The sequence below is a fragment of the Melospiza georgiana genome, chromosome 8 (genome assembly GCF_028018845.1).
Source record: "Melospiza georgiana isolate bMelGeo1 chromosome 8, bMelGeo1.pri, whole genome shotgun sequence".
NCBI classification, from domain to species: Eukaryota; Metazoa; Chordata; class Aves; order Passeriformes; family Passerellidae; genus Melospiza; species Melospiza georgiana.
This window is the reverse complement of record NC_080437.1, coordinates 18841932-18854387: the sequence shown is the minus strand read 5'-3', so window position 1 is coordinate 18854387 and position 12456 is coordinate 18841932. Positions and strand designations below refer to the sequence as shown.

At 41.1% G+C, this 12456-nt stretch overlaps 1 protein-coding gene across 1 annotated transcript; it reads left to right on the top strand.

Moving 5' to 3' along the window:
* Window positions 1-3097: 3097 nt before the first annotated feature.
* On the top strand, window positions 3098-10617 carry LOC131086074 (cytochrome P450 2H1-like). Its single transcript, XM_058028823.1, has 9 exons — window positions 3098-3274; window positions 4236-4398; window positions 5256-5405; window positions 7142-7302; window positions 7521-7697; window positions 8126-8267; window positions 8551-8738; window positions 9199-9340; window positions 9830-10617. The coding sequence occupies exons 1-9, from the start codon at window positions 3098-3100 to the stop codon at window positions 10009-10011; spliced, it is 1482 nt and encodes a 493-aa protein (XP_057884806.1). The 3' UTR covers window positions 10012-10617.
* Window positions 10618-12456: the final 1839 nt, after the last annotated feature.

Here is a 12456-nt window from a genome sequence, read left to right as displayed (position 1 = left end):
CTCATGATCACTCAGTCTCTGAACAATGGCTGCACTGGACAGGCAATTCCCCAGTTTTCATTGCTGAGTGTGAGGTTAGACATGGATTATTTCTTAGGGCAGTTTGGGTTGTTGTCCAAGCAGTGTCCACTCCCAATCCCTTGCTATCCCCCAGCCTGTTACTTGGGCTGGGAACAGAGGGAGCAACCAGGAGAGCCTCAGTGCAGTGCAAGCATTGTTCAGCAGCAGCTAAAGCACTGCTGTGTCCTCTCCACGGTCACAAATCTGAACTGTGGCACCATGCTGGCTGCTGTGAGGGAGCCAGGTCCAGTATGCCTGAGCAGGCTGGGAATACACCCGAAGGGGCTGTTCTGGGGAGAAAAAGGTGTCTGTTTTCTCACAGACCTAATCTGGAGGACAACAGAAGCTGATTAAGTGCAGGTCCCAGATGAAAGGCTACGTGTAAACACAGGATGGAGTCCTAGGAGCTGGCCCATGCATGCCACTAGGCAGGCCAGAAAAGCAGCAGCTTCCAGAAGGCATTCTAAGGAAGGCCTGGAATTTGAAACACTGGTTCATACAGCAGCATCCCACCCTGTCAATTTGAGCTTGAATTCACAGGTGGAGCCAGAGAATGGTGCCAATTTGTAACAAGACCAGAGGCCCCAGCATCTGCTTTTCTACCACACTGGGAAGAAAGCTTGGAAGGAAACAGAGTCTCTTAGGGTGCTTCCTCTGAATGTGAACTATATGAGGATGGGTCTTTCAGACCCAGATAAACCCTTCATACTCAAATAGCCTTTCACACTCAAATAATCCCTGTCTTTCTGTCATCAGAGGTGACCCAAGACCTTTGGCAGTTAAATCTCTTCCCGGTTAAACTCATGGATCCCTCCAAGCAGCTCTGGCTTTATTCCCAACACCATTTTGAAACCCTTTGGAGATTATGTGAGTAATTAGATAAATAATAAAAAAGCCACGTCCGCATGTGGGATGATGCTGCAAGCAAAGCTCTGCTTTTCCAGTGCATTAGGCTTCACAGCAGTTGCTCACTCTCAGGGCTGCCAATAGAGGAATGCAAGGCACTTTATCTACAAAAGCAAAGGAAAAGAAAAAGCAAACAACAGGAGTTTTTCCTTCATGACAATAAAACTGACTGTTTTCGGCAATATAATCACCCCTCCAAAGCCTAGAAGGTTCCTTTCAATTTCACTCATCTGCCCACTTCTGGTTTTAAATACCCTGGTATGCAATATTCAAAGTAATGCCCATTGCACAAGAATTTGTAGAATTTGTTGCTGATAAAAAACCCCATTAAGACCAGGAGAAATGGTCAGGGAATTAGAATCATCTGCCTCAAAACAGATCCTTAGCAGACAGACATGCAAATCTGTATGCCTCCAGAGCCTTCCTTTGTAGTGAGGAAAAACAAACTTCTTCAGTGACTGGTTCATTTCACAAAAACAAGCTCATAAGAAAAGTGAGATGTCCTATTCTCTGGAAGTATCAGTATTTCCCCACTAACAGGTGTGACTGTCAGCTCATTTGTACATCCACCTTTTTAATATCTAAATTTAGGCTGGATATGTTTCTTTCCTCACTATTGCAGAATCTGCTAGTACTCAGCTAACTGGGCTAAAGATAAAACCTACCCATCCTTAAACCCCATTCTGACAACTCAGTAGAGAACAAAGTGTGGTGTTTACAGTATGTCTGGCCATTTTTGTGCACAGGAACACTCAAAAACAAATTGAACAAATGTGGACTCAAGTTCTAAGCCAACAAGTTCATGCAGGAAGACAAATTGTTTTCCATTATATCAGGGAGACAAAGAAGAGATTAAGATACATATATATTCTTATGTATAGGATATGTATTTTTACGTATAGGATATATAAGATTATATACATTTTAACATATCCTTCCAGCATCACAGCATCTAAGGGTCAGTATCATTTTGGCTACGTGTCAAATGATGGAATGGGGTGGGAAATGTCTTGGCAGGTGGAAGAACCTATTTCTCTGACTGAAATGGTCCCTGACATGGTTGTTTGGGTGAGATACCCCTAATCTGACATTAGTTGTCTGAAAATCTGGATGAGCTCCCTCCCTGGTGTGTAAGGAGAAACAGGCACTGCCAGAGGACACTGACACCAATTTAAGGCTCATCCATTGTCAGTTGGTGCTGTACAGAGACCCAGGTGTCTGAAGCAAAGAGCAGGAGAGTGGTCAGAGTGTGACCAGAGCCTGTGGGGGGATAGGTGAGGGCTCTCCTGTGGGGCAAGTCCTACCCAGGGAGCATCCCCTGCCTGGGGTCTGGGGCTGTGGCACATAAAGCTTCTCAAAAACAGAGGGGAGGGTGGGAGGGGGAGGAGGGAGAATAAAAGAGAGACAGCTGTTTCAAACAGAACTGTTCAGACAGATTTTGCTACAGAGAACTCATACGGAGCCTCGCTGAACTGATAGAGATGGAGTTAATAATGTCAAGGTTGTGTGTTTGATCCCTGTAGGGGCCCTTCACTTCAGAGTTGGACTAGATGATCCTTGTTGGTCCCTTCCAACTCAGAATATTCTGTAAGTGTTCGACACGCTTCATTTCTTTTGCCAGCATTTTCCACTGCATTGTCCACCAGCTTCATAGATCAGAGATAAACAGAGATAACCAATCTTCCTCTGCAGATTCTCATTCAGGATTACTCTAAGAGTAATGTCATGCCTCTTTCTTATTACACAGAGACTTCCTAAGGTAATGAAAGCTATGAAAGCTATTTCTTTTTTTTTTATTCCACTAATACTTCTATTCCCCTTCTTAAGCTACAGTTTTTACCATCTTCTGCTCTCTACATGTTCTCATCCCTTGTTTACTTGTTTCCCTACCAGGGCTTTGCCAGGTCTTAATTACCATTGCTTTAGGACAATTACATAACTAACACAGTCAGCTTTAATAACATTCATTCTTATCATTAGCAGATTAATAAGTAAACTCATATCTCAACAGGAATGGTAAGGCACTATTGGCTAATTTCAACCACATGATTTGGTACCACAGCATATAAATAAGCATGGATTTACAGGTCCAGCACTGGGCTTTTCTGACGCTTGACTTCCTCAGCCCACCATGGAGGCCCTGGGAGTGACCACTATTTTGTTGCTGGTTTGCATCTCGTGCCTTCTCTTTGCCACATGGAGAAGCAGATCTCAAAAAGGGAAGGAGCCTCCTGGTCCCACTGCATTCCCCATTGTTGGAAATCTGCTCCAGATAAACCCATGGAATTTGCCTCAAAGCTTGAAAGAGGTAAGGAACTGTCTTATTCTTTCCTATGTTTTCTTCATGGCATATAAAACAAAGTCCAATCCCACTGTTCTCAGCTAAATTCACAAGTTTAATTTGCATTGAGCAAATGTTAAACAGAAACAAAAGGTTTCCCAGATACACATGCTTATTAAGTCTATATATAATCACAGTAATCTATTGTATTTTTAAGCCTATATATTACAGGTGTATATATATATATATATATATTATAAGTCAGTCTATATATTGGCAATGACCATAGTGAAATGAGTTATGTGCTGACCTCACAATTTGTACCACAGTACTACAATTTGCAGTGGATTTGCAATCAAGGCATTGATGCTGTTCCAGTATGATCTTCCTGTGCTTAATTCCTCACCACACTGGCAACACAGCCTGGCCATTTTTGGGGGGAGAGCCCTGCTCCATTTTGCTGCCTCTGCTCCCTAGCAGATATGTAGGATCTCCTGGGAGTGGAAGTAGCAAGTGCAAAAATTGAAGTAAAAATGTTTGGAGGTGAATTGTGCTGTCCATTCCCTCCTTTGACTGGCAAAAATACCCCTTTGAGAGGCAGTTTCACTGTTTGTGGTCAAAAATCCTTCAGGCATTTGCTTCCATGTTGTTTATGTAACTGATTTTAGAGCTCATGTAAATTGCTATCCACTATGCCCTGCACAAAGGTATTCTAAAATGTTTTGCCAGCCCTGTGAAGGGCTATTTTCTTTTCTCAGATTTGGACTGGACACTTGCCATTTCCATTCATATTCCTTATTTCTTGTATGTTTCCCTCGTCCCTCACCTGTAACTCATAATTGAAAGATCACTGCACTGTTGTTAATCAATGTCATGTCTCAACAGTGTTGGGACAATGACACATCACCTCTCAGACCTCTTTGCTACAAATGTCACAAGATTATCATTGGTGTTGTGATGTTGCTCTTTGTGCTCACCTTTCCTGCAGCTCAGTGAGAAGTATGGTCCTGTCTTCACGGTACATTTGGGCCCACAAAAGGTTGTGGTGCTGTATGGCTATGATGTGGTAAAAGAAGCTCTGGTTGATCAAGGAGATGACTTCAGTGGAAGAGGCTCTCTACCACTGATTAAAAAACTCTTCCAAGGCACAGGTATGTTCTTGGTAATGCCAGCATGCAAAACAGATGCTTTCAGAGCTTCAGAAAGAGCTCCACCACAGCTGAGAGGGCAGTGCAGCAGGGCATGGTAGATTTAATTTACTACTTTCATGCAGACAAATCAGCAATTAAAGGCAAAAAACTCAGCTCATTACTTGAACTCTTGAGCAAACGTCCCCTGGAGAACTATTTAAAGTCCCAGGATGGCTTCACTGAGTGCCTTTTTATTTCCAGTGTGCTCCAAGCTCTGGCTAAAATTTTGTACATTAAATGTGCCTCTAAGGTCTTACATTCATTCTCTCATTTCTGAAAATATTCTGAATATAGACACAGCTAAGAAATCAGCAAAAGGAAAGTCCACAGCACAACAAGATAATATGGGCTGACCAAGTAAGGGTCACAGTCCAGATCAGGTCATGAGATTATTCACCAGGTCAGTCCCTGGTATGGCATTTAGAGCACATATTCCATGATGTTATATATACAGGGCAGTACCATTGGTATTGTCAATAATGATATGCTCTATTGCAGGTGCACAGCAGAACATTTGAGTGGTTCTGTCAGTGCAAAGGCCTTGTGTCCAAGACCAATTCAGTGTTACTTCTTACTTACTTGGTAACATAGTTTTTCTTATCCTGGGAATAAAGTCAGTTTTATTCAAGGGCTGTGACAGATGGATCAAATTTGTCACCTTCAGAATTGCAGAGAAGTTATGGTTTGGGGCAGATAGCAATTGCAGTGTAACTCCACAGAGAGGTGTCTTTGCATGCTGAGTACTTACTGTGTTGCTCCCATTAAAGGGAAAAAAACCCTGTTTCATCATGAAGGTCTGTTTTTCCTCCCTGTGTCAGGCATTGTGACCAGCAATGGGGAGACCTGGAAGCAGCTGAGACGATTTGCACTCACCACCCTGCGGGATTTTGGGATGGGGAAAAAGGGCATTGAGGAGCGAATCCAGGAGGAAGCTCATTTTCTGTTGGAGAGGCTCAAGAATACACATGGTATGATAAGGACTTTGTGCCTGTTGAGACACTGCATATCTGCAATTAGACAATGAGGGGTGTAGGGCTGCTTCACAAAATCTATGACCCAAGGAGTGGGTGTATGGCTGCTGTTTCTGCTCCCTGCTTCTGTAGGTAAAATTATCAGTAGGCAAAATTATCAGTCAAAGGTACTGTGACAGTATGGAGGATAAAAGTAGGAGAGAGAGGCTTGGAAAGCACCTTTTAACCTATTGTGCATGAGGAACAAGACAGGAAGGGGCAAAAGGAATGGCTTTGCCACAGAGCCAAGGCTCTGATGGAATTCAGCCATGGAGACAGTGCTGGATGCTGTCAGGTAATCAAGTATACTCTTCTTCACCCTGTCTCCTGCAACTCTGTGTAAACAGATCTTGAAGAAGTAGGTGACCAGAGAACTCATTTGCAGATATTTGGGGTTGGGTCCATCTGAACACAAGACAATAGATCCCAGTATTGATGAGACTGTCCAATGGGAACAGGTATATAAGCTGCTTCTGAGGGCAGGGTATAAGGTTACCCACTTGCTTCCAATCTGTAAATGTGTTTTCTAGTACTATGTAAGTCAGTGTTACTTCTAAATGTGTCCCCTGAGGGTGGCACAGTACCAGCCACCCTTTTCATTGTCAGCCCTCAATGTGTGCCTATTCTGCAAGGGGGAAAAGCAGACAGATCTAAAAGAATGATTAAGCATCACTGTTTTATATGAGCCACTAGACAATTCAATCTGGCTTCTCAGATAAGCATTTGTTTCATAAAACAGAGAAAACACTCTCACCTGCATTGCTTTTATCTTTTGACTATCACAGTAATACTATATTTCTTATGCCCTTATGCAAGCCTCTAACTCTGGCTCACCTTGTTGCATCATCTTTTACTGTGTATTAAAAGGTTTTAGAAGCAAGATATATACAAGCAAAAAGCATAAATCCATTATTTATCCTTAATGCAATTAATAAATAGCTATAACTAGTGTCTTCTACATTCAGCATCAATATACTCACCACCTCTGAAATATCCACTGAGTCTTCAATGGCCATGGAGTCACCAGTCAAACAGAGAACTGGTGCTATTGCTCCGTGGAATAGTCTGCTACCAAGTTGACATTTTCTCACTCTGTGGTTTTCTTTCAGGATTTTATACCTTTTCATGTTATTGTTTCTCATCTTGAACCCTTGAGATGCACCCTATCACTGTCTGCAATTAGCTTTCCTTTCTTTCTTTGGTCTAATCTTGCTTTTTGCTTACACCATAATTCTCTGCACAGGAGTCATGCAGCTCTGCTATCAAAACTAGACTTTGATCACGGGCATTTGAACGCCAAGGGGAGGGTTATGTAACCGAGGTTACACTAATAAAGTTAATAAGGAGAGTGCAATAACCTAAAGAAATGGTTCAGGCAAAGTCTCCATGGTTTCATTGGGATTTTGTGGGAATGTTAGACTGTTTCTAATAAACAGTCTGTAAGACAGACAGGCATGTGCTAGCTGAAGAGCAACAAAGGCACTCAGACCAGTGTTCTGCCGAGAACAAGACAGAAGAGATAAACCACTATATTAGTTCACTTCAAGAATAAGTTGGTAGGCCCTTCACTGTCCTTTCAAAGGAGTGCCAAATTCTGGATCTCCAGAGAATGTGAAACTACTTTGTAGGGTCAGAGGAGGGGTTGATCCATCAAATACTGAAAGCAAGATACCTTTTTTTGATGCCTGTTGCAGAGAAACCTCTGAACCCCGGTGGTTTCCTAATCCATGCTGTTTCCAACATCATCTGCTCCATCGTCTTTGGGGATCGGTTTGACTATGAGGACAAGAGATTTCTAAGTTTAATTGATTGGATAGAGGAAAACAACAAGCTCCAAACCACTATACAAACACAGGTGTGTCTGGTTTTATTTAATATATTTGTTAGTTATTATAATATTCAAATCCCTGAATGTAGCCAAACCATAAAGTAAATGGCCATAAAATCCTGAGTAAGAAAGACCTACTGTTCCAAAACAGTTTAACTGCCCCATTTTCATAGTTACAATCAGGGGAACATTTTAGTTTATTCACATTAATCAGAATGTGCTTTTTCATCCCTTTATTTTTACAGTTATATAATTTTTTCCCAACTGTCATGGATTATCTACCTGGACCTCATCAACGACTGATAAAAAATTTTGAAAAAGTTGATAAATTTACAACAGATATTGTAATGGAACATCAGAAAACCCTGGATCCCACTTGTCCTCGAGATTTTATTGATGCTTTTCTTAATAAAATGGAACAGGTACTGTAAGAGTAGAGATGTATTAGATTACATGGAAATCACTACTTGAATCAGATCTTTTCTTTTTACTTGTGATGGGACACTGGATTTTTGCAAATACAGAGAGAAACTTGCTCTTCATGACACATTGACTTCATTTTATCCTCTCCATTTTTTATCAAGGATTTTTAAACACAAAATTAACAGCGTGAGCCAAAGTGATGAAAGCTGAAGACCAATCTGGTTAATATAATTCAATGCTCCTTCCATATCATAATATTATTTAGTAAACCTATATAAATGCTGGTGTTCTGGAGAGTAAGTGTATTTTTTAAAGAACACTAGATGTTCTTTCTAAAGATAAACCTACATTATGGGTACAGAATTTTTCTTTTTAAGCATACTTCTTGGGTTTGTCATTCAAAACCTTCTGCCAAATCTTCCTGCAGGAGAAAGGGAATGCTGACTCAAAATTTACCATTGAGACCTTGAGCAGAACCACACTCGACTTGTTCCTTGCAGGAACAGGGACCACAAGCATCACACTGAGATTTGCAATTCTGATTCTTCATAAATACCCGGAAATAGTAGGTAATGAAAATAAATAGTTTAAAAAATTTTAATAGGTTGTGGGATCAGTTTGGACAATTCCTGTCACTACCACATGTGGCAATACTCCCCTGAATAAGGAAGTAGGTTTTAGCAGTGTGGAGATGTGTGTAAGTCTTAGTTGTCTTCACAAGAAGCAGATGTTAGTACTGAGTATAATCATATATTCCTTGCATGCTAAAAGCATATTTTGTTGTATATAAGGAGAGGTTCAGGCAAACAGATGGGGGATTTGTTCATTCAACATTTACTTATTTCTCAACAGAGAAAATGCAAAAGGAGATTGATTCCGTGATTGGCCGAGAGCGAAGCCCTCGCATGTCGGATCGGAGCCAGATGCCCTTTACAGATGCTGTGATCCACGAAATCCAGAGATACATTGACTTCCTTCCTATTAATGTCCCACATGCTGTAATCAGAGACACCAAGTTCAGAGACTATTTTATCCCCAAGGTCTGTTACACTGTATCTGAGAAAGGTCATAATCTCTTGAAAACAACAATTGAGTTTTGTTCTTTGTATTTATTTTCAAAAGCATTGAAATGTGATACTCAATTTAATTTTTTTTTGTAAGGGGATTCTGGAAGTTGCTGAGTCCAAGCCCTTGTATTAGAAAAAAATAAGAAAATACTTTTGCATCCTCTGTGTGAAGAGGGAGATATTTCTGGGGTTTTTTTTCACATCACTGTAAGGTGTAATTTATTTGGACACAATATTAAATACTCTAAACAGACTCTTTATGAAAATTCCCTAAAAAACATCTTTGCCATACCAATGGCATATATTTTTGTGCATTAAATGTTCATTTAAAAGTGGTTAAACTTTGACTACCCTTTTGTTTAGCTCTGGGAACTTCTTAGGGCCTCCTTGCTTTAACATATCTCCATTGTACCTTTTGTTTTTGTTAATTCAGGACACTCTGATATTCCCTATGCTGAGTTCTGTCCTACATGATAGCAAGGAATTTCCAAATCCAGAAAAATTTGACCCAGGACATTTCTTGAATGCAAATGGTACCTTTAAAAAGAGTGACTACTTCATGCCATTTTCTACAGGTAAGACCTCTTGCTATTTCAGATCCCAGACCATCCTGTCCTGAAATCTCTCTGAAGATTTCATGGCTCCATCACCATTATCTGTACAACAATGTCAGCTGACATCTGCTAGAGTCACTTCTGGGAAGCTCTAACCCCTGTACTACAGTTCCAGCTGACTTCCTTTTTTAGCAAACACAAGAACTCCTCCAATGCCTTCTACAAGATGTTTAAGATGTGGGACTCAACCACACAACTTGTCTCTCAAACCATCAAACAGCAGCAGCACTTGAGCAACCAAAGCCTTCAAACTGCCTTCACTCACTGAGCACTCTTGTTGATCTAGACCTTTAGTTCCTAGTTTCATTCATGCTTCCCCAAAATACTGCAGTGCTGCCTGTGCAGTCTGAGATGTCTCAGTTTTCATGGAACTGTGGCTAAAATCAGTTATCAGCAAAATACACCACTGTGACCTCTTTCTTTTTTTGGTTTTTTTTTTTTTGATTGCAGGAAAACGCATCTGTGCAGGAGAAGGTCTGGCCCGGATGGAGATATTCATATTTTTAACATCTATCCTGCAGAACTTCACTTTGAAGCCTGTTGTGGATCACAAAGACATTGACATCACCCCAGTAGTCACCAGTCTGGCAAACTTGCCCCATGACTATGAGGTCTCTTTTGTTCCACGTTAGCCAAGTGAGGAGTTTCCAGCTCCCAAATTCAGGAGTGCTCTGGCTGAATGACAGTCATTCCCCAGTCTGTTGAGAATGAAACACTCAGACCATTTATGGAGAGAAGAGTGCTTAGAAAAGAAAATTGTATGGTGCTTTTATAATCACCACAGCCAGCTCTTAACAGAGTAGGCAATCACACAGGGAAGGACACACTACCCTGTGCAAAATTACAGATTCTCCTCTGCATCTACCTCACCCAGCTGTGGTTGCTGTCGGCTCCTGACATGCCAGGCTGCCTGCACGAGTTCTCTGAGAGCCCTGCTGCTGCTGCCCCTACCACCTGACAGGTTCCACCAGGAATAGATGCTTGTACTCCAGGGTTTTTACAAACTCTGTTTGAAGTACCTCTCTCTGTACTTTCAGTTTCTTTGTAATCTATTTGTAAAGACAAACATAAGGGTATTTTGTGGTAAATAATATAGACTTCTTTCCCGAAAACTTACTGTCTACTGTAGTGGGGATAGAGCTTGTCAATGACTGGGCAGATGGGTTATCCTCTGTGATTACAATGAGGGTTTGTGAAATTACAATTTATACTGCAAAATAAAGAAGTAGTATACTGAATTGTTGTTTTTCTGATATTCCAGAACATCTTTTAGTGAAAAAACCAGTGTCCACAAAGCTTATGCTCCAAAATCTCTTTCAAGTCCTGTACACATCTGACTGCTTCATTTCACTCATATGAAATGTACTGTGGCTTGAAGAATGAGCTGGTTAATGATCTATAAACATCCATTCCCAATTTGGAATAAAGCTGCACTGACCCTATGGGACCCATCAGAACCCCAACTGTGGTTACAGAGCTGTTCATTGGGGAGAAAAGGACAAATTAAATCATACCAGGATCCCCCCCAGTACCTTTTCCTAGATGAATGCCAGCTTGCATCTTCCCAATATTTTATGAAGTACATAAAGATCACTACAGCAATGTTACAATAAGGAAAAAAAAAATAATTAATAGAGTTTATATGACTTGCTAAGCATATATGCACAGATCAATGGCTGGCATTTCCTGCCTTGATCACATTCCCATCAATGTATAGTGATTACAGTGAAGAGAGAGAGCTCAATCTATATTATGTGGGAAAAGACAGAACTGTAAAATTACCACAATGCCATTAACTGTTTATGTGAAACAGACAGAACTTGCTTCCTTTCAAAGATTAATAAGCTAGATATACTATGCATTACTAGCATGATATTACAAAGACAAAAAGCCACAGAATCACAGAAATAAATTCCCTCACCAGATAAAAAGAAGAAAGCACTGTACTTCCTCTTTAGCTGTGCCATGACAAAAATAGCCAAAGCAAATGAGGGAGCAGCTTACTTATTCCAGTTATCTTTCTTCATGCTGAGAAGTCAAGGAGGCAGACAATGCAGATCAGCAAAACAGATTTAGTGCCTGGAGACTCCACCATGGTATGAAGTGGGCTTTGGGATTAGAGGGCTAAAGCCATGTGCCCTGATTCTGAACACTGTGGATATCTCCACAAAGTACTGCTCTGAAACTTGAATGACTTCAGCATAACCTGTTAGAGCAGCTGGGCAGAACTGTCTTCAGATGCTGAAAAAAAAAAATCTCTGGAACTGAACTCTTCTGCTTCTTCTAAAAGAGCTGTTATTTGCTAGGCTGATTTTCATTCCCTGGTTTGCAGTTGCAGTCCAAGCCATCAAGAACTGCTTCAGCTCCAAAGTGGTTTGCAGACCATTTTGATGACTCACTTTGCCCCTGGACTCTCATCCATCAGCCCTCCCTTTTCTGTTTTCCTCCTGTTCCTCCTTTTAAGAACCCACTATTTTCTTACTCTATTTTCCACCAGAAAATGCTGCAAAGAACTCTGAGATTTATCTCCTCTGAAATTTCTCAGGGATTCTTCAGTAGCTGAGCAGTAACCAAGTTGTGGCTTTGCTTTTAGACTGCCTATACATTTCCCCAGTACAATGCTGTTCACACACACCTGTGTCTCTTCCATGGTGCTACTATCCAAGGACCTGCCACCCTTGTCATGATCTGGATTCTATCAGTGGATTGTACCAGAGGTCCCTCAGGCAGGGAGGGTAACAGTTACTCAGAGACACAACTGGGAACATAGCTGTCAGCTCTTAGCCTAACTAGGATGCCACTCTCACAGTCTTCCAGCCAGCCAGGAAGTCCATCTCTAAAATTTCCTCTCAAAAATAAAGTCTATTGTGGGACAAGCCCTTCTCTCATTTTTGCTTTCTGGAGGTGGAATACTCAAAGAGTTTGTGAAGGAACTATTTCTTACCTTTCTTACCTGAAAACATTGAGCACTTGGTGACAGTGTATGGCTAGAAGGATTTCCATCTTCAGACCCCCTGGAGGTTTTCATCCTTGTAGTTTTAAAATGGCACTGTATTTTGTACACACAGAAAAGCAAC

Excerpts from the sequence above, each read along its gene's own strand:
- LOC131086074 (XM_058028823.1), top strand. The coding sequence starts at position 3,098 with ATGGAGGCCCTGGGAGTGACCACTATTTTGTTGCTGGTTTGCATCTCG. Across the intron at positions 4,399-5,255 it reads AAAACTCTTCCAAGGCACAG|GCATTGTGACCAGCAATGGG; the intron begins GTATGTTCTTGG and ends TCCCTGTGTCAG. Across the intron at positions 8,268-8,550 it reads TAAATACCCGGAAATAGTAG|AGAAAATGCAAAAGGAGATT; the intron begins GTAATGAAAATA and ends ATTTCTCAACAG.